The sequence below is a fragment of the Blennius ocellaris genome (genome assembly GCF_963422515.1).
Source record: "Blennius ocellaris genome assembly, chromosome: 5".
In the NCBI taxonomy this organism is placed as follows: Eukaryota; Metazoa; Chordata; class Actinopteri; order Blenniiformes; family Blenniidae; genus Blennius; species Blennius ocellaris.
In genome coordinates this window covers 6,773,432-6,796,087 of record NC_137654.1, presented here as the reverse complement: position 1 = coordinate 6,796,087, position 22,656 = coordinate 6,773,432, and the positions used below count along the sequence as shown (strand labels likewise).

At 43.4% G+C, this 22,656-nt stretch overlaps 1 protein-coding gene across 1 annotated transcript; it reads left to right on the top strand.

Annotated features, from left to right (window-relative positions):
- Positions 1–3,026: 3,026 nt before the first annotated feature.
- Positions 3,027–21,024, top strand: LOC308130147 (outer dynein arm-docking complex subunit 3-like; the record flags this gene model as incomplete). Its single annotated transcript, XM_080496345.1, has 13 exons — positions 3,027–3,043; positions 3,189–3,322; positions 17,102–17,223; positions 17,544–17,624; positions 17,945–18,115; positions 18,220–18,318; positions 18,597–18,722; positions 18,863–18,985; positions 19,505–19,654; positions 19,803–19,963; positions 20,088–20,235; positions 20,341–20,490; positions 20,971–21,024. The coding sequence occupies 13 exons, from the start codon at positions 3,027–3,029 to the stop codon at positions 21,022–21,024; spliced, it is 1,536 nt and encodes a 511-aa protein (XP_080352471.1).
- Between the last annotated feature and the right edge of the window lie 1,632 nt (positions 21,025–22,656).

Here is a 22,656-nt window from a genome sequence, read left to right as displayed (position 1 = left end):
ATTTACAAATTTTCCAGCACGAACTCGTCCCAGGGGGAAACTGCAATCTTCGCAAATTCAGCTCTTTTGATAGAAAAGCCTAGAGAAAAGCCACGTCGAGAGTTTCCGGTTCCAGAACAGCTGATCAGAATTAGTTAAATCAACTGTCGGTATGTGAACCTGGAGTTCTGTGTAGTAACGATGGCAACAGACCGAAACCCCAGTTATTTTGCTGTAAAAGTCCCGGCGCTGCAGCAGCAGGGGAGACGACTGGCAGAAAGTTGCTGCATGAATCAACGCATAAGTTTGATCGCAGTATTCCATTGATTTAATACCGAGCTTAAGATTAGCAGCATACAGGTTGAAATAATAAACAGGTAGAATCTGAATTTCATTTCGGTGCAATCCAACTTGAGGAAGGACACTTGGAAGCAGCAAAAAATGTAATATGACAAACTACTTTCAGAATGAAAAGACTTATATGTATATTTGCTCTGATTGCACCTCAGGTTGGTTTTAATTTTAGCATTTAAGTTGATGAAGCCTATTGAATAAAAAAAAGTTCAGCAGCCACTTCAAGTAGTAATTTAAACCAGTAACAACAGAATGGAAAGCTCTGAATTTTCACAAAACCCGCTTTTTTGGAATACCCCCCAGGTCACAGAGGGTGTAGTGGATGTGATTGTGTTGTTGTTATTTTGTTCCAGGTCACAGAGGGTGTAGTGGATGTGATTGTGTTGTTGTTATTTTGTTCCAGGTCACAGAGGGTGTAGTGGATGTGATTGTGTTGTTGTTTTTTTGTTCCAGGTCACAGAGGGTGTACTGCAGGACTATTCAACTATATTTTTGGGAGGGCCACATTTTCAGAAAGCTAAGGACCCGGGGGCCGGACAATTCCCTGAGCTATTATTCCTGATCTCAACCTGACACAATGCTCTGCCACATTCAAAAGTGTTTTATTTTGGTACGTGGCAAAAAAGTACAAATCATTGACTTTATACACATCATACTGTTTTTGTTTTGGAACAAAGGCTGTTACAGCCCCATAAACACATATTTGAAACATCTGAAAGATTATGTATGTGTTTCTGTATAATTTTGTAAATTCTGACATTTCTACTTGTAATACAAATCCCTTTCTTTCAAACATTTTAAAATGTCCTTCTTTTTTTTAATAAAAAAATAAAAATAAAAAGTTAGAAAATAGAAAGAGAAAGTTAGAAAGTTAAAAAAAAAGTTAAAACAAAAAAGTAAACAGAACTGATCTCCAGGCCGGTCTGATGTCATCCGCGGGCCGGAGTTGGCCCGTGGGCCGCCAGTTGAATAGGCGTATATATAATATATATATATACATATATATATATAATAGGTGTAGTGGATGTGATTGTTCCTCTGAGCAGTTCAGATGAAGAAGGCACGAATCGAGGATTCGCCTTCATTGAATATGAATCCCACAAAGCTGCATCCCTGGCCAGGAGGAGGCTCATCACCACTCCCCACTACTCCTCATTACTCCTCATTACTCCCCACTACTCTTCATTACTCCTCATTACTCCCCACTACTCTTCATTACTCCTCATTACTCCCCACTACTCCTCATTACTCCTCATTACTCCCCACTACTCCTCATTACTCCTCATTACTCCCCACTACTCCTCATTACTCCCCACTACTCCTCATTACTCCTCATTACTCCCCACTACTCCTCATTACTCCCCACTACTCCTCATTACTCCTCATTACTCCCCACTACTCCTCATTACTCCCCACTACTCCTCATTACTCCTCATTACTCCCCACTACTCCTCATTACTCCCCACTACTCCTCATTACTCCCCACTACTCCTCATTACTCCTCAATACTCCCCACTACTCCTCATTACTCCCCACTACTCCTCATTACTCCTCATTACTCCCCACTACTCCTCATTACTCCTCACTACTCCTCATTACTCCCCACTACTCCTCATTACTCCCCACTACTCCTCATTACTCCTCATTACTCCTCATTACTCCCCACTACTCCTCATTACTCCTCATTACTCCTCATTACTCCTCATTACTCCCCACGACTCCTCATTACTCCTCATTACTCCCCACTACTCCTCACTACTCCTCATTACTCCTCATTACTCCCCACTACTCCTCATTACTCCTCATTACTCCTCATTACTCCCCACTACTCCTCATTACTCCTCATTACTCCCCACTACTCCTCATTACTCCTCATTACTCCTCATTACTCCCCACTACTCCTCATTACTCCTCATTACTCCCCACTACTCCTCATTACTCCTCATTACTCCTCATTACTCCTCATTACTCCCCACTACTCCTCATTACTCCTCATTACTCCTCATTACTCCCCACTACTCCTCATTACTCCTCATTACTCCCCACTACTCCTCATTACTCCTCATTACTCCTCATTACTCCTCATTACTCCCCACGACTCCTCATTACTCCTCATTACTCCCCACTACTCCTCACTACTCCTCATTACTCCTCATTACTCCCCACTACTCCTCATTACTCCTCATTACTGGTCATTTCAAATCATTACTCCTCATTAGTCTTCATTACTACACATTACTCCCTGTTACTCTTCATTACTCCTCATTCCTACTTACTACTTGACCGTGGATCAGTGGTAGAGTGGGTTGTCCAATAACAGAAGGTTGGTGGTTTGAATCCCGCTCTATCCAAGTCATTGTCGTTGTGTCTTTGGGCAAGGCACTTTACCCGACATTGCCTTGCATGAATGGGCATGAGTGTAGGTGGTGGCCGTGGCGCCACATGACAGCCACGCCTCAGTCTTCATGCCTCAGGGCAGCTGTGGCTACAACAGAGCTGACCACCACCACCACCACCACCACCACCACCACCGTGTGGATGAATAATGGTTTCTGTCACTGTATAGTACAAATCCCAGCCATTTTCATTACTCCTCATTACTCCTCATTACTCCTCAGTGCAGCCCTGAGCACAGTACATCCTGGTCAAGTGGGCGGAGTCGGAGACAGCCAAGGACTGTGAGTGTCCACAGCATGTCCGGGTCCTCTATGTGAGTCAGTCCAGCTCCTGGTCAAAACCAGATCTTAATTCTAGTTCACAACTGGTCCAAACTGGTCTGAGACCAGTTCCAAAGCCAGTGTGTCTCTCTGTGTGTCTCAGCCTCTGATCTCTGATCCTCTCTGGTCTCTGATCAGGTTCCTCTGGCTCCTCCTGCAGGTGTGCAACCTGCAGCCTCACACGACGGAGGAGACCCTCCATCAGGAGTTCTCCCGCTTCAGCCCAGGCTGTGTGGAGGTCCGGCCAGCTATGGACAGCAAAGCCCCTGGGGGTGGGTCCGATGGGCAGGGAGGAGGAGGAGGAGGTCATGCCTCCTCTAGGAGATCCCCACCCCTGCAGACTGGCCAGGGAAACCCCATCTACGATGCAGCGGGAGGAAGAGGAGCAGGAGTAGCACTGAACGGTGGTGACAGTGTGTGGAAGTGGCACAGTGTTCATCTGATGGATGTTCTCACACTGAGAACTGATCTCAGTCCGCAAACTGCGTGATTCTCCACCGTCTCAGACGAAAGCTCGGATCGTGCGAGAGTCGTGAAAAAAAAGCCGTGGTCACGCCTGAAATTAGAAACGGCGACCATTAACAGTCTGATATTTGAGGAGCCGTAGCAGCGAATCCAAATACGTCATCTTAGAAGAAACCAATAGAAATGCAGTTTTCCACGCGACACCAGAAAAACACTGGACAGACGCTCAGACCCACGCTGACCGGCGAATAGTGAACACGGACTTCGATAATAAGAAAAACGGACTTTCTGTCCGTGTTTGGCACCTTTGTTTTTCCTGAATGGATGGCGTCCGCTTATGGCGTTTCATTACTGCGTGGCCACGTCGACAGGATTGTGTAATCATGACGAGTCAGCGCACATTCGGCTCGTACGACTGTTTATTTTGTCTCGTACAGTTGTGAAAGGCTTCACGACCCCAGCGGCCGAGAATCGCGGCGTTTGCAAGAAACCTTTAATCAGACCGACTCCTGGGCGACCTGTGGAACCAGCTGCACGTCTCACTGACCCTCCCCCCGTGGCCCCTCGGGGGACCCGGACCGGAGCTTGGTCCCCCTGCTGCCCGACATGTCACCGTCGCCCACCAGCCCGCTGTTACTGGAACCCCGTCTGATCTCCATGGCCGTCTCTCTGCTGGAGTACATCTGCATCAAGATGTAGTGGAGTCCACCGGAGGTCTGCTGCTCATATACAAGGTATACACACACGCACACACACACACACACACACACACACACACACACACACACACACACACACACACACACACACACACACACACACACACACACACACACACACACACACACATTTGCATTCAAAGGCATGTTTACGTGATGTTTTGAAGTGAGAATGTTTGTTGCGTTTTCACTTCAAACACTCGTGTGAACGGCGAAAAGCAGCAAAACTGCTGTCTGGTTGAGTGGCTACGGATCAGGACTGTGATCAGAGGCCCGAACTACGACACATCCAGGATCTCTCTCTGTTTCCTTGGTTTACTTGTCCAGACACATGTGATCCTGATCACCGTTACTAGCAGGTTGTCAACTCACGAGTTCAACCCAGACCTACGTGTGTTTCCAGGAATCGTTGTTCACCAGTGGACTGACTTCATGATGTCATTTTGACGACGGAGCCGTGATTCGTTTGTGGCTGCCATCTTTGTCTTTCCACCGAGCAGAAAAAGTTCCTCGTGGAAAAAGTTCTATTGGATTAATTAGAGCTGCTCGTTTGTCTTCACTGCAGGATGAAAAATGAACAAACTGTGAGTGAAACTGGCCTTTCTTTTTGTGATTATTGGAGATGTAAACATCCTGATTATTTACTGCTCTTGACATCAGGGGTCCTCTTGGCGTGAGGTTATTGAAGCAGTGCGACAGCGCCCTCCTGTGACGTCTTGTACTGCACACGCAACATGGGTTACAGTTCTGTGACTGGAAAAAATGGCTCAACGGCGCCATCTGGATTTGAATTTTTAAAAATTCAGTCCCATTTCGCCGAGAGCTACAGGAGTCGACGCACGTATGTAACACTCCAAGACGCACAAAAAAGTCTTACGCACAGGAAGTCCGCAATTTTGAAAGATATATTGGACGTTGGCAGCTTTACGACCAAATTGAATTTTCTAGAGAGAACTAGTCCGAGGAGGCAATTCAAAATAACCTGAACGTTGTCGTGGTGATAGAATAGAGATTGGTGAGCGAAGCCTATCAAAACGGCACCATAGTATCCGAGGGCGTGGCCAAAAATCGCTGTTTCACCTGGAAACAGGAAGTGACGTGTAAAAGGCTTTAACATCGCTTGATCGGCGTCAAATTGCATCAGAGACCGGCCGTCATCACAACCATATGATTACTTTCACTGCTGTCACCCCCCCACCCCACCCCACCCCACCCCCACCCCCATAAAGGTCTTCAGGCTCACGTCATCCTGGGCATGAAATACGTGTAAATACTGAACGTGTTTTGGAGCAATAAGATCCAGAGAAAAACAGTGTGAGTCGGATTACATTCATCGACGCCGCTTTCACAAGCTGAGACGTTGATGAGATGTGCAGGAAGTGCAGAATCCTGCCGGAGGTGTGGAGTGAGCGCTCTGGTTTCATGGGTCCATGATGGGAGGGTTCAGACGGTGTCACATGAGGTTAGAGCTCCACTGTCAGACAGGATTCTGGAAAACGAGGTGAGAGGTTTATCTGGAGGTGTCACAGGACATTCGTCCTTTATCCACAACAACACAGGCCTGCAGGAGTTCGAGGCGTCGTCACAGCACCACAGCCACTAGGTGGCAGCAGTTCACTGCTTCATTCTTCACCAGCTCTTACTTTAGATGAAAACTGTTCTGGCTCTGCAACCTGCGGGTTTTCAGCTCCTGTAGAGGCTTTCTAAAGATTAAACAAAACAAAAAAAAACACACACACAAAAAAAACAACTTTCAACTTAATGTATTTTATTTGCACACTGATATTCAAAAATGGTCTGATTTCCAGGTTAAAGACAGCTCAATAAAATAAAAGAGCTCAGTCAGCCATAGCTTTGAGTACAAGATAAGATAAGATAAGATAAGATAAGATAAGATAAGATAAGATAAGCCTTTATTGATCTCACAGTGGAGAAATGTACTCGTATCATTCAGCTCTTAAGGACACTCATGAGGAAAGGAAAGACAAGGAATGTGCAAACAGTTAGTAAGAATAGAGGTATCTTATATACAATGACTATCAAATATGACTAAAAAAAAGATTTTAAAAAATCACAAACTATAATAAAGTATAATAAGTTCTAAAGCAAAATATGCAGTAGGATGAGACACAGGAAAATAAACTATGATGGGGGGTGGCAAAGTGTAGGATAAGTACAATAAACATACTATAGTAAAAAAAAAAAAAAGTAATACCAGTGTTACTACCAGAGGAAGAGTATGGAGAAAATGGAAAAAATAAAAAATAAAAAAGGAAGAAAATGGAAAAATGAAAAAAGAAGATAAATGGGAAAAAGAACTCATTTAAAAAAAAGGAAGAAAAATATAGAAAAAAGAAGACAAAAAGGAGAAAAAAATTCCACGCCTCACCAAAACCACTCAAACCATTAGGAAACATACAGTGACAATAAACAGACACATATAATTGACTAGAATAGCCAAGATTTATAAAATAGTTAAAATGGGAATTCATCAGAGCGTTTCAACACGGTTGGATTCCGTGCAAAAGAGTCCTCTCAGTGAAACACAGTGGATTCCATGTCACCGTCACAAACCTTTACACTTCATTACAAGCTCAAATTGCAGACAGCCACAACTATAACTATTCAGCACAGTTACTTGCACCTCCTTGAGTCCAGGGGATAAATCAGTATACTTTTAGTAGTTATGAGATGACTGCCGTCTATTGTGGAGGAGTCTGACCACAACTCCTACAATCTGCAGTTAAAATAACATTCTAGATTCATTATTACTCATTAATTACAGAAATATAGCAAATCCTACATTCTCACACCATTTTTTTAATAACTATACAACTTTCCAGATCATAATAACTTATCTAATGCCTTTCGGTCTGGTTTTTAACCACAACACAGATATTTGAACTGTTTCAGTCATTTAATTGATTCTAATGCGTTGTGTCTCAATTGTTAACAGACTGGAACACTCAGCTGGCATCTCTGGCTTCATCCCGCATGATTTTTAATCCTTTCCAGAAGACACAGGGTTGTTTGTATCAGGAGGGAAACTTGAAGCCTGAGCTGAAGAGAATCACATGAGGAGTTCATCAGGGCTCCATCCTGGGCCCACTTTTGTTTTGATCTGAGATTGATATCACTGTTCCCCCAGATGTACCCATCTGTACAATCCTAATTTAAAGGAATATAACAATGGCCGTATGACTCAGAACTCCTGGCATGAAATATACCAACCTTTAAGGAAGGAGGAGAACTCCAGCCGCCAGAAGTGGAAATAGTTCCAGGATCACTGCGTCTCGTCAGAGAACGCGCACCGACGTGAACCCTGAAATGTAGTAGGACTGGAACTGCGTGCGCATGCGTCCTGCAGAAAGTACGTAAGAGCTTTTAGAGTGCCGGTTGTCAGGAGATATTCAGTTCTCATCCTCGGGTGCAGGAGCGACTTGGAGACAGAGAGGAATGCTGACAAGGCTAGGTAGCTGGACTTCACTTTCCCCCTGAGAAATAAATGCACTGGGTTGGCATAGGGGACCCATCCAAGATGGCAGCCGCACTGACACATCTGTTCCAATAGGCAGCGCGAAGTCTATGAGGCGTCTCCGTCTGTTCTGTCTATGAACTCACCACTGTGCCGAACTAATGTCTGGGTAACAATGTGACTGATGGCTTCCAGTCACTGACTTATCTCGTATTTCTTTTCATGAACAGTACGGAAAAAGAAATCGCATTTTAGCCTTTTAGTTTTAATCTCTGCTAAAGGTGATTATTTTGTGACTGCTGAAGCCGTTTGGATCAAACCGGATCAGGCACTGATCTCGTTCTTACTTTGTGTCTCCAGAGGCAGAGCTAAATATGGAGGAGCTGCTACCACTTCTTTTTTTCCCCTACCGTTTTGTGTTGATGTGAAGCACTTTGAATTTGCTTGTTGTTGAAATGTGCTATAAAAATAAAGCTTCAGGTTGTCCTGCCGTGGGCCATCAGAGAGAGACACCCGGTGCATTGCCACCTCCCTCCCAGCATTTTCACACTTCTACCGGCCAACCTGACAGAATATCGGCTACCAGCGAGCTATTCTCGGAGTTCCACCACAGCGGACCGGACAGAGTTGTACTATGTCCGTAGTTGTTGACAAAACAAAACACAGCGTATCCAACAGCATGCAAGTCGTCGGGGGATTACGGATCCGTGCTGAGCTGGGATCCATTTCCAACCGTCAGCTCCCGGCGCAGCGCCGTTACCCCATAATAGGCAGAACTGCACGAACATACCGGCAGCTCTGCTCATACCAGGCAATTATCCCAATTAACGCCGGTGGCATGCCTGCTGTCATTCTGAGAGAAAAGCATTGTGTGGCTGTTGTGACAGATTAAAAGATGGAAAATGAAAGCTGGACGGAGGGGGAGCAGAGAGGAACGCCAGCGGGTTCACGCTGTAACGTGACTCGGGTGTCGCTCCGTGTCTGTTGCTTCTCATTCCATTGTTCGATATTTGCTTTGGCAGGAGCAGAGGGCATCATAAAACACACATCCTACGTCATTTAAACCCGGCCGAGAGGATCGGCAGCCATTGTGTCTTCTGTGCAGCCGTCACAGCTCAATTAGTCACGTTGTCCTTGAAGAATCCAGATTAGTGTAAGCCAACACCAGCGGCAGCAGTAAAAGGTTCAGTTAATCACATTTAGTTCCCTGTAATGCAGGGGCGTCAAACGTAGGACCCTTTGAGAGAGTGAGTCCCCTGTCAGATAATACAAGAGCAGGCACCGAAAGTGTTGTGCATCGCAACTTGATGAGTTTATAGGTTTTACCCAGTGGTGTGCAGTCAGGGGCAGCAAGGCTAGCACTGCTAGCCCTGACCAAAATGATTCTTCTTTTTTTTTTTTATAATTAAAAATTGATTCTGATAACTGTGTCTGGAACCAATGAGGCTGCTTGTTCAGCGTGTAACTTTATCCAGAAGATGACTGGTTACATTTGGTAGAGCTCAAATCTCCTATGTCCTCTAAACGCATCACAACTCCTTTACTCTGCTGGGGCAGCAGAGGAAAGCAATGCTAACCTCTGAGAGAAGCTGTTATATGGTTAAAATGTTGAGTGACAGTATCATGAGCCAATCAGATGTTGATGTGTTACTGACGGACCGCCTTCGGGCCAGCAAGGTTTCTCGCCTTGCTGTTGTCATTGAAATGAGCTTGACTGATTGGCCCATGGGCAGGTGGTGATCACGTACTGTTATTATCTGCTACTCTGAAATAATGGCGGCTAATTTAACAGCAAGATGGGATGATGCAATAGCGGACCTGCGTTTGCATAAAAAAATGGAAATAGTGAGTAGAGAAAGACTGACACCAGAAATGGATGAGCTAACTCTGACCAACAAATACTTGGTGCGACATCGACAGCGGAAACTCGCAACGCTACGACTGGGTGACAGCTAGTTTGTTGTTTTTCTTTCTCTTGATGAGATTGGTGCTGCTGGTGCTGTTGCTATTTGAAATTGTGAAACGTCTATGACGCTGGTGTTTGTCATTATTTTACCACTGAAGGTCCCGTGTTCTGCAAAATTCACTTCGGAATGCTTTTCTATCAGTGATATGTAGTAATATTTGTGACGCCCAGGAAGTGAACAAAGTTTATCGTCTCCCTCGCTTGCTTGCTTCACTTTATACTGAACAAGTGCTCATACAGGAAATTCAGAGATTTTCCCTTCATGACATCATTTGGGGAAATAACCGCTCTCTCTGGTAGTGGCGCTCCGCCTCACTGATACACTGAAGGAATTCAGTTTAATATGAAAAAGCCTAACAGTTCCCCTTACAGTTAGCAGTCGCTAGTGTTAGCGATCAAACTGAGTAACATGTTCAGACACAATATTTTTAACTCACTATCTTCAGGAGCCTCTTCTTCTGGGTCACGTTCTGGTTCAAACTGGTTGAACGGCACAGTTTATATGAGTCAGCAATAAATCAACTGTAAACATTAGCAAATTGTCCTGGTGGTTCAGTTTAACTGGCTTCCCCGTTATGAATGGTGACCGACTTCCTTCAGCGTCCATCGTTGCTGCTTGTAACAGCGTATGTTAAAATACGACTCACAACAGGTACGACACCTGGAAACTTCATTGTAAAAGCTGTTAAACAGCATTTGTCAGGACGGCTACAGATTTCTGTCGTATTTTTAAACATCAGTTTGTATTAGCAGCAACAAGGGGCACTAAAGGGTCACCAGTTAACAGGGAAACCACTTGATCTGAAACACCAGAAAGCTCTTCTCCCCGACACAGACCTCTGGTCACTAACTGGTTAAACAGTTCAGCGAAGACAAACACATCATACAACGATGCTCGACATTTACACCAGTCCTTAAGTGATTTGATCATCTGGAGCGTCGCTCAGTGACACTGATCAAACTTCCAACTGCTTGTGTGTGTGTGTGTGTGTGTGTGTGTGTGTGTGTGTGTGTGTGTGTGTGTGTGTGTGTGTGTGTGTGTGTGTGTGTGTGTGTGTGTGTGTGTGTGTGTGTGTGTGTGTGTGTGTGTGTGTGTGTGTGTGTGTGTGTGTGTGTGTGTGTGTGTTAACTTTGTTGTTTTTAGTCAAACATTTTTGGGATTTAATCTGATAAACCACACTTTTATTTTGTATCTAAAATTCTGTCATTTTGAATTTGCAGAATGCGCAGTGCATGAAACACGGTTACAAGAATGATTAATTTGCAATGTACCTTGCAGATTTGATAGCAACCTGTGGCTTTTCTCACAGAATCAAAGGTTTCAGGAGTTTTTGGTCTTGATGGTTTTACAGTTTTGCACCGTCAAAGGAAACTCAAAATAATATAGTCAATCGGAGGCTTTCAATAAGTCTGCCGATATAAATGTATGATCTATTGTGTGGCTGTATGTGAAAACTCAGAAGACAGGTAAAGCACCCGACCGTCCAGCCAGCGAGGAGGAATGAATTGAGAAATTAAATTTAAAAAACCCACAATGAAGTGGAGAAGCATGCATCATGTCGTATCGCCACTCCAACATTGTGGGAGCACTTCGGCGCAGATGTTTGACCGGGCGTCAGAATCCGTTTGATCCACTGAAGGCATCAGAGAGCGACGAACCAAAATAGCTCTGAGAACAAGTTATTGCCCGTCCAGAATTGGATTCATCCTCTTTGTAGCGCGCGGAGAATTAAAATGTGGCGCGTCCACGTTCCCACATTCTGTTAGTCGTTGAGTGCAACCTTGGGAAGAAGCACAGCGCGGCTCCTTTTACTGACACCCGATCCCATGATTCAGATGTTAAACTACTACTAGAATACTCGTATCCTAAGCATCTGAGTCCATCACTGAGAGACTTAGTGAGTCTATACATCACGGTGGAGAAGACAGGCCTCAAAGGTCCTGCTGAGGCGTTTTAAAGGTTACAGCAAGGAAGGAGTCCAATCGGTTCAAGGCTCCATGTGTTCAATTTCTAAAGATGTACCGAGAAAAACGATCCTGAACACAAAACAGCAGACGTTAGAGATCAACCCACAGATTTAAATACGATCAGTCTGTAGAAAAACCCTGAAGGTCTTTCATCCTTATAGGGAAATCTTCTTCACACCATTAATATATCATTTGTTGTGTTAATACATTTGCAAAATCACACCCATTTCAGAAGTTTTACCCCAAAATTAAAATGTCGTGATGTATTCCCCTGTTGTATTAACAGGTATTGATTTTGGACATAATCAAATTTTTTTTTTGTGAAAGTATTTAACATTTCTACATGGATTTAGATAGTTTAGATAGAAAAAGGTAAGAGCTTTTGCTTTCTTGCTACCTTTTTAGAAAGTCCTTTCTTAGTCCTCCATTAAGGTTCAACCCAATATCCCTTCATTTTAACAGTATAACAATTTTTGTCTGTATTTTTGTCACACCTTGAGATTGTTTGAATGTAAAGTGCATTATAACTAAAATGTGTATTATTATTATTATTATTATTATTATTATTATTATTATTATTATTATTATTATTATTATTATTATTATTATTATTATTATTATTATTATTGTTATTATTATTATTATTATTATTATTATTATATCACTCCATGGTAAAATAATGTTTCCTTCAGATGGTTTCCATGTAAACAGATTTAATTCACACAAAACGTTCATTTAAATACTCTCGATTTATTGTGACTGTCAATTATAATATTCTTGGTTCATCACCTGCAAAGCACACGGAAAGTTTAATCCGCATGCAGAATCACACGGGGGGGTGGGTGTTTTTCCACAGATGATCGATTTTGCCTGCTTTGCCCTGGCTCGTATTGTCCACACTCTGGGGGGTTGGACAGCACGAGCCGGGGTTTTAAAATTTCCCCACTCTGGGACCCGTGTTAAAAAAAAAACCCGTCTTCGCACTTCTAAAACACGCCTCGTGTGGATGACGGGCCAAAAACAGTTTGTTTAGGTGAGCGGGTTTCCTGGTGTGGACGGCCTCTCAAAGTCAAATCGAACACCTCCTCGCCTCAGGCCTCATCCTCTTCATCATCATCTTTGACAAAATCTGAAAACTCTGCCCGAGTTTTACTTATTTTAATGTACCGCACAAATATTTAATGTATCATTTATTCTGCTGTGAACATCCTGTCGTTAGTTTGGAAAAAGAAGTTGTCAAATATGATCCTTTGTCCTATGAAAGGTTCAACTTTGACACTGATCACGATGCATGACACAAACAAAATCTCAGAAATATTTAGTTTTGGTTTGAACTTTGTTGTTAAAAAAAAAAAAAATGCAAAAAAGAGCAGTTCGGTCAGTCACAGTGTCAAACATCTGAAACTAAAACCTGGAGTTGTGCTGTGGGTCTCAGTGAGTCCTCATGTTCTTCTGCTGGTGCAGAACATGTGTTCAGACGAACGTCTCCATTAGACTGAAAGCTCCACCATGAAGCAGAACGTGGAGGTGAAACCAGATCCCCTGCAGTCTGTCTTCACCCACTCAATCAACAGCAGAGCTGCTGCTATAACCCCCCCCCCCCCCCCAAATCTGAGATCTGTACATGCACATTTCCCCCGAGGTATTCTGTAGTACATTACACAGGCGCTACTCGGAGAGCTCCTGTTACTCTTCATCACGACTTCGATTTTAATGGACCTGCGAAGTAACTGAAGTCATTAGGTCAGTGCACCGCGACTCTATATTAAGCGTCGACTCTCAGATTGAATTACTCGCCTCTTTATGCACATAGTGCAACAAATCTGCCTCGACATAAACACGCTAAGCGTTTTACTCACCTATGGCGAGCTTGTGACGCGTCGGTACATAAAGTTCAAACTCAATCATCGGATATTTTTATTATTGCTTCAAATGATGTGTTGAGGCTGTGAGAGGCTTATTGGCTGCACTACTACGTACTATATACAGGAATATGCAATGTTTTCATTAACGATATAGCTCAACAGTAAAAGTTGTCATTGCTCTTATTTATATCCTTTCTATTCTAAAGAATAGAAAGAATAGAATTCTTATTCATAAATATGCACACTACAGAATGACTATACATAATATAAAAATAACAGTTTAAACATTATTTGTGATGTATTGTTATTATCGTTATTGATTATTTGTTATATTCTCTTCTTTCTAATTAGTATTATACAATAATTACTGTTGTTGCATCTAAATATTTGTATGTTTCATGTTTTCAGCATTTTGTGACAATCACTCTCCCCTATTTCCTTACAACAGCAAAAACCAAACAAGGGAATCAAAACAATAAAAAAAAATTTAAATGATAAATTCAGGGGTGAATATAAATTTAAAGACAAGGCAGAGACAAAACATGTTGATAAAACCTGGGTTTTGGAGTCAGTATTTAAGTAAATAAACGATCAAGCACTACGTCCTGGTAATTGGTTAAATGGGTTTTACTTTGAACACTTGTTACCGCTGACCAGGGCATTATGTGATCCGTCACATTCACCCATTCACACAGTGACGGTGACAGCTGCCATGCAAGGTGCTAACACACCATTGAGAACAACGTGGCATTAAATGCTCAAACATTCAAGTCGTTGACTGGGTGAGGCCGGCGATGGAACCCACGACATCCACACTGGAAGCCAGACTGCTGTGCCAGTCACACAATTCACTCTCATACACATACCGTGTGTGTGTGTGTGTGTGTGTGTTGACGCCCCATGTGAACACAAACTGCTGCTGCAGTATTGTATAATGCTGTGCGTACAATTATTCCTCCAATGGTTTTGTTCAGATAAAAGTTATTTTACCACTTAGACTTCGAAGATGTTTCAAGATATTAGAATATTCAAATACAGAAAAACAATCAAATCCATACATGCGTTTCATTTCACACACGCAACAAAGCATCAACCAAAATTAGAAATATCTGCTGAATTTAGGGGATCGTATATGTTTACTAGTTTTCTGGTTGTATTTTCATCAATATTTCACTTGCATTGTACTCTCAAATTTGTATTTCTTTAATTTGTCCATCTTTAGCTTCAGTTCTTTGAGTTCAGGGCCACCGAATCTGTCTCTGATAGAACACGATTTGGTGGTATCTCAAGTTTTATTTCAACTTAAAGCAACATATTTGAGAGTTTCAGAGTTGACGGTGTGAAATCTGACTTCCCCCAGGATCTATGGGGTTCCTTGCTGAGTCCGAAACAACAGTTCATATTGTCAACATAACTTATTTAAATGAAGAATTACACATTTGTATCCAAAACATGCTGAAGGACTTTAGAATTCTTTCATTTTTCTGCTTTCTGCTGAACCAAAGCCAATCAGACAGATAGATAGATAGATAGATAGATAGATAGATAGATAGATAGATAGATAGATAGATAGATAGATAGATAGATAGATAGATAGATAGATAGATAGATAGATAGATAGATAGATAGATAGATAGATAGATAGATAGATAGATAGATAGATAGATAGATAGATAGATAGATAGATAGAGCTTGTACACAGTCATTATTAAAAACCACATTCTATTATTATTATCTTTGGACTGTTTTAAGCATGGTCTACAAGTAAAATGATTCTGATACAAAAAAAACATCTCCCCTCCCCCACAACTGAATTAAGGGTGTTGCCCTAGGGAGTGGGTGCCCTGGGTGGGGCTCCTCTTGCGGTGCCTTGTCGGGGTGGATGTTGGTCCCCATGGTCCCGCATCCATTCTCGTAGTCCCTATGCCATTGTCCGGGTCTTTAACCATCTATCTATCTATCTATCTATCTATCTATCTATCTATCTATCTATCTATCTATCTATCTATCTATCTATCTATCTATCTATCTATCTATCTATCTATCTATCTATCTATCTATCTATCTATCTATCTATCTATCTATCTATCTATCTATCTATCTGTCCAGATCCTGGGGGAAGTCAGATTTCACACCGTCAACTCTGAAACTCTCAAATATGTTGCTTTAAGTTGAAATAAAACTTGAGATACCACCAAATCGTGTTCTATCAGAGACAGATTCGGTGGCCCTGAACTCAAAGAACTGAAGCTAAAGATGGACAAATTAAAGAAATACAAATTTGAGAGTACAATGCAAGTGAAATATTGATGAAAATACAACCAGAAAACTAGTAAACATATACGATCCCCTAAATTCAGCAGATATTTCTAATTTTGGTTGATGCTTTGTTGTGTGTGTGAAATGAAACGCATGTATGGATTTGATTGTTTTTCTGTATTTGAATATTCTAATATCTTGAAACATCTTCGAAGTCTAAGTGGTAAAATAACTTTTATCTGAACAAACCCGTTGGAGGAATAATTGTACGCACAGCATTATACAATACTGCAGCAGCAGTTTGTGTTCACATGGGGCGTCAACACACACACACACACACACACACACACACACACACACACACATGCACAACTCTCCCAGCACTCCCTAGGCCAGGCCACCCCAGGATCGAGTGAGGTCCTCTTCCATGTTGTTTTAATAAGGGGGGTGTAGTTTAAGTGCACCAAGTCTGACAGCTTGGCTGAGATGTTAATGACGAGGTATTTGATGTTCCCTAGTTTTAGTGGGGTATTTGATGTGTGCTGAAAAATATAGTTCATAGGCAAGACAACTGATTTATTCCAATTCATAGAATTTTCTGAAATTGCAGAGAATCTGTCTATTAACTCTATTGTTTCTGGAAGAAAGGTCTGCAGGAAAATCTGCATAAAGGCATATTTTATGGGTTACATTTGCTGTTCATATTCCTTTTATGTTATTGTTCTGTCTAATGGCTGCTCTCAGTGGTTTGATAAAAACTGCAAAAAAAATGGTGAGAGTGAACACCCCTGCCTGGTGCCTCTCTCAAGATTGAACCTTGAGGCAGTTTGATCATTCATTTTAACACAGGCACTGGCTGAGGTGTACAATACGAGAGATGTTTTCTCTAAATCTAAATTTTCATGCAGTTGTGACATCATCAAGCACATCAAAGGACTTTTGTCTACGATGACATCACCACTTGAAAGCATGATGTCACATGACATCATCGGTCAGCATTTGTTGCCACGGGGATATCAAAGGCTTTAACATCTGGCAGTATAGTCTGAAGTGTGGTTTTTAAACAAATTGGTCTTGAGTACATTGTTCATAGCAGAAAATCCGTGAAGTCAGTTCAACAATTTAAATTTTCCTACGAAATAATCATACAGAAATACAGAAGCATGACTCATAGCGAAGGCAAACCGTCAGATGATGACAAGATTGTTGCAGCTCAGAAAAAAATCCATCTCCTCAGTAAGTTTGACTTGCTCGTGGTTCATTCAGAATAACAATGGAACAACCTGAGACAAGTCACTGTAATGTTGATGCAACATGTAATTTTTTTCCACCAGAGCAAGAGAGGGAGAGCCGGGCTGTGCATGACAAGTTGACCTTCGAGAGCAAGTGCAACACCATCCAAGAGCTGAAGGAGCGAATAAAGCAGCTCAATGAGGAGCTCACTAATATCAACAGCGTAAGAGAACCAACTTTGGGATGCAATAAATATTAAGAGTGATTGGGTCAACCGTCAAGGCCGAGGTCACGAAAAGTGAAAGGGGGTGGTGGGTGGGGGTGTTGGTCAAATGGAAACTGTAAAATGTGTGTACATCAATCCGTGATAACATGAAGCAACTCAAACTAACATGACAAAGGATGGAAGTAATGATGTGGTGGATTAAATAGCTTTGTAATCCATTGGTTTCCATGGTGACAAATGTGGCATTGGCGAAGGCCTGCGTTCTGCCAAGTTCTATTTGCTTGTGGACTGAAACCAGTGTGTTGTTTTGTTTTCAGGGTAATGTGAAAACTGCCAGCAACACAGCTTTGAGCAATCGAGGTGGGGAGAAACATGCCTTCAGGAACATGTCAGATGAGGTGAGATGATACAGCTTAATGTCACTTTAATGTGAAGTTTGATGAGCTTTTAGCAACCTGGATCTCACTGTGAACTGCCATACCCTCAATGGTGGCCTCATGGATTCATTCAGGAGTAAACAAGCTTTTTGTGTGGGGTATGCTGCTGATAATGCCATTCTTTAAGCCTTTCAGGCCCTCAAGTCATTGAGTGTGTATTGTGGATATTGCGCTGTTAGGTAGTCAGAGTTCACAGTCCAAACCAATGTTTCTTGCATGAGCCTGTGATAGATGATAGATGACCCAGTTTTCCTCCCTCCCTCCCTGTCTGATGTTTTCAGGTAGTCCTTGGCACAATAAAAGACAGGAAGCTGTATGAGATTAAGCAGCTCAATGCCCAGAGAGGCAGCAACACCACCGACCAATCCCAACTGGAGGAAATAGAATGGGAGTTCCAGATGCTCAATCGACTGAACAAAACAGAATGTCAGCCAAATGAAAACAATGAAATGGTACATGATTTACCAATCTTTTGATTGCTATTTGTAGGGGTTTTTTTTGTGTCTTTTTTACTGAAAGGTCTAACAATTTCTGTCACTCTAATTCGTGTTTTCAGAAGTTCTTTCTGGAAAACAAGGTGGCGCACGTCCATGCCAAGGTTAAAGAGGCTGAGAACATTGGGGCCACCTTTCAGAACCTCAAAGAAAACCTGCAGGTTTGTCCGGCACAGATAATTGATTGATTATATTTGTTCTATTTGTCTTGACACTGAAACACTGTATTCGTGGTTATGGCCAACTCATCCTGAAGAGTCAGACATAAAACAAAAAACAACTCTGTGTTTCACATAGTAGTTGTAAATCCAGGGCCACCGTGGTAGACTAAAAATGAGCGACATGGAAACACATAATATGAATGAAATCTATCTCACACTGTAATTTAATGGATTGAAATAATCTCTTAACTTTTCTGAATGTCTTCATCCCCATTTAGGAGTTAAATATGACTTCCCAGTTGGAGGTCGACCTTCTGAAAGAAGAACTCCGGAAGCACAAAGATGAGCTTCAGCAGTTGCACCTCATTGAAATGGACGCCGAGTTTGTGAAACAAGATAATAAGGTGACCTGCAACCGCTTCTGCAAACAACGTCGCACCACACACGTTCCAATGGAGTCATGTCGAGAAGCATTGATGTGCAATATGATTCTCATGTTGTTGGTTTTTTTTCTTTGTGTTTCTTCTTGTTCTTGCCTCTGAAGGTGGGGTTGCAGCAGCTGACCGAGCGGCTCGAGAGAGAGCACGTGGAGCGAGAGGAAACACAAACAAAGCTCAGAGAAACCGTGAAGGAGTGCCAAGTCGTGTATACCAAAGAGGATAAAACGGTAAGACACATCCCGACTAAAGATGTTTGTATTTCAACTGGACTCTCATCAGCTGTTGGGAATTTCAGAGAGTTTCTCAGAGGAGACTTTAGTTGAAAATTGTCACTTCATAAACGACTTAAATAGAAATAGAAATAGAAACCATGCACATACAGTTAGAAGATGCAAACTCCTCACAGAGAGGCCATAGGGTTTAGATTTGAACCGAGATAGTTTCACTGTGAGGCAAACGTTTCTACAGCCAGATTCCTAAAAACTGTTCAATCCAGTGACTTGGAAAACATCTTCTAATACAGATGATATGGCTCCAACAGGCACTTTCTATTGACCTGACCAAACTATCAGTGATATAATGTGTAAAACCTTGTGCTGCTTTGAAGAGTGGCGGACAGTGATGATGCGAAATTAGCAAAAGCACTCAATTATCACATCTAGTCTCTTTTCAAAAGCATAGTGTTTTAAACAGCTTTAGCACAGTGACATACATCCGGTGACATTGATGTGGAATGTTCTCTGCAGGTTCGGAAAAAGAAGAGACGGGGACAGAAAGTGAGCAATGTGCCCCAGGACAGTGCCGCCACGACGGCGGCTGAAGAGGAGAACAACATGTCCGCTTTAGAGGAGGTCTTCCAGAGCCTGAGAGTGGTCACTGGGGCCACAAATGCACAGGTATGCATTTGAAGAATATTCCAAAAACAAAAACACAACACGTCATCTGCGTGTGAGAGAAACAGCTGTATCCATGAATACACATACAAAGAGAACATGGAGGGATTTATGTGTTGTCGTTGTTTTTGCTCATGTTTTGTGTGTCTAGGCGATGGTGGACTGGTTTGTTTCTGAGAAAGACCAATACGAACACCTGGTAAAGAAGAAAAAAGAAAACGAAGCGGTTCTACTGCAGCTGAAGGAGCAGCAGACGCTCCTGAGCCAACGGCTTGCCAGCATGAGACATTCTGGGGAGGCCAAACACTGCAGGTGAGACCCCGGTGGAGTCGAGCTTCATCAATACAAATGATCAGTCCACACTTCTGACAATACACACACACACAGCTGCGGTGCTCGATCACAAACAACCATCTTTTCTCTTTGTTCTGATTAGTGATGGACAGACCCTGCAGGACCTCGAGCAGAAGCTGCAGGCAGAGCAGGAGAAGAACCAGCTGTCCAAAGATTCCCGGGTCTTTAGAAAGCTGAACACCGCCCAACTTGGATTGAAGCACCTGGCGAACAGGCCACAAGCCTCAGTGGTAAGACACCCGTTGATTTATAAACCATATTGTTTACGTCAACTCTTTTTTTTCTCTCAGCAATATTTAAAAATGTCCCTTCCAATGTCATTGATCATCTTCCAGTCTGAAGACATAAGTGAGGGAGTTGACCTGGACTCAGAGGAGTTTGTGGCGGTGCAGATGAACCAAGTTAAGCTGGATGTCCAGAAACGGTCCACAGAGCTTCAAGGCACCGACTTGGCTGCTGTGTTGAAGGAGGCGCAGGAAGAGAAGGTGAGAAAAACATTTCAGATGTTGTCTACCAGCTGCCACTAACTCAAATGTGATTTTCCAGAGGTGGCCTTTCCCCTCTCATGTTGGATTACTTTCCTTGTTAACACAGAGTCATATTGACCTCATAGTACTGCTCCCATATTTGCAACTTTACTTTTTTGGTCACCTACTTTCACATCCTTCTATCTTTGCTCTTATACAAATAATGCTTTTTTTTTTTTTTTTCTTTTGGTAAAATCAAGGTTATTTGTATGTACTGTATATGTAATTAGTGTAAAGCGTTAGCTCAGGGAGTGGTACAGTAATGCTCTGATGGGGCAAAAATAGGGTTACATTGTATTTATCTGATGTCTTTCAGAATTGCATTTTATGTGCTTTTCAAAAGATTGATGACATTTTTAAAGAAATCTGGATTTCATGGATTAACATATGAAACAAGTCAGTGACCATTTGTTTCCATTGTGTTGCTTGATGTTGCAGTTCCTCGTCATAGCGCTTGAGAGGATTCCAGACGACAACAACCGAATCAAGTAGTCAGATAGTCCACAACGCAAGAAAAGGAAAATGGCCGGACGGTTTACACTGTGGCAGCTGCATCGGGGCACAAACTCAACAGGGGCACCATGCACCAGCTCAGATATTGTTTTCAGGTCTTCAGAAATGTGTTTCTGAAAATAATAAGCCGTAAAGTTTAATCACCGGCCTCAAGAGGGGGAAGCAGTTCTCCGCCAACACTGTTCACAGTGGACGTGGGGAGCTGTTGACCTCAACTGAAGATGTCGTTGGGCGGTGGAAGGAATACTTCGAGGACCTCCTCAATCCCACCAACACATCTTTCGCTGAGGAAGTAGAGGCTGGGTTCTCAGAGGTGGACTCGTCCATTTCCCAAGCGGAAGTCACCGAGGTAGTTGTGAAGCTCCTCGGTGGCAGGGCACCGGGAGTGGATGGGGTTCGCCCTGAATCCCTTGAGTCTCTGGATGTCCAGGGACACGTCTCTGCAACATCACATGGCGGTCGGGGACAGTACCTCTGGATTGGCAGACCAGGGTGGTGGTCCCTCTTTGTAAGAAGGGGGATCAGAACGTGTGTTCCAACTACCGAGGGATCACACTCCTCAGCCTCCCCGGGAAAGTCTATTCCAGGGTACTGGAGAGGAGGGTCCGGCCATTAGTCGAACCTCTCGGATCCAAGAGGAACAATGCGGTTTTCGTCCTGGTTGTGGAACAGTGGACCAGCTCTATACTCTCCACCAGGTGCTTGAGGGTTCATGGGAGTTCACCCAACCAGTCCACATGTGTTTTTTCATTGAACCTGGACCTTCAGCGTGCACTGGAGCAGTTCGCAGCCGAGTGTGAAGCAACTGGGATGAGGATCAGCACCTCTAAATCCAAGGCCATGGTTCTCCACCGGAAAAAGGTGGCCGGTGGAGTGCCCTTTTCTCAAGTGGAGGAGTTCAAGTATCTCGGGGTCTTGTTCACGAGTAAGGGGAAGATGGAGCGTGAGATCGACAGGTGGATCGGTGCAGCGTCTGAAGCTCTCGATTTACCGGTCGATCTTCGTTCCTACCCTCACCTATGGTCATGAACTATGGGTCATGACCGAAAGAACGAGATCCCGGATACAAGCGGCTGAAATGAGCTTCCTCCGTAGGGTGGCTGGGCGTACCCTTAGAGATAGGGTGAGGAGCTCAGTCACCAGGGAGGAGCTCGGAGTAGAGCCGCTGCTCCTCCACATCGAGAGGAGCCAGCTGAGGTGGCTCGGGCATCTATTTCGGATGCCCACCGGACGCCTCCCCAGGGAGGTGTTCCGGACGTGTCCCTCCAGTAGGAGGCCTAGGGGCAGATCTAGGACACACTGGAGGGACCATGTCTCTCGGCTGGCTGCCTTGGCCTCTCTCCCCTGGCCTCTGCCGGTGTCGCCGCCCACCTTGTTAGGGCCGCCACCCACCTTGTCTTCACCCTCCAGGTCTAGTTCGGGGCCACCGCTCACCTTGTCAGAGTCGCTTCTCACCTTGTCTCCGCCCTCCTGGTCTGGTTCGGGGCTGCCGCCTTTGCCTTCTCCACCTGCCTCGTGGTCTGGTCCGCCGTTGCCTCTGCTCACCTTGTAGTCTTCTGGGCCGCCGTCTTCTCCGCCCATCTCATGGTCTTCTGGGCTGCCGTTGCAGCT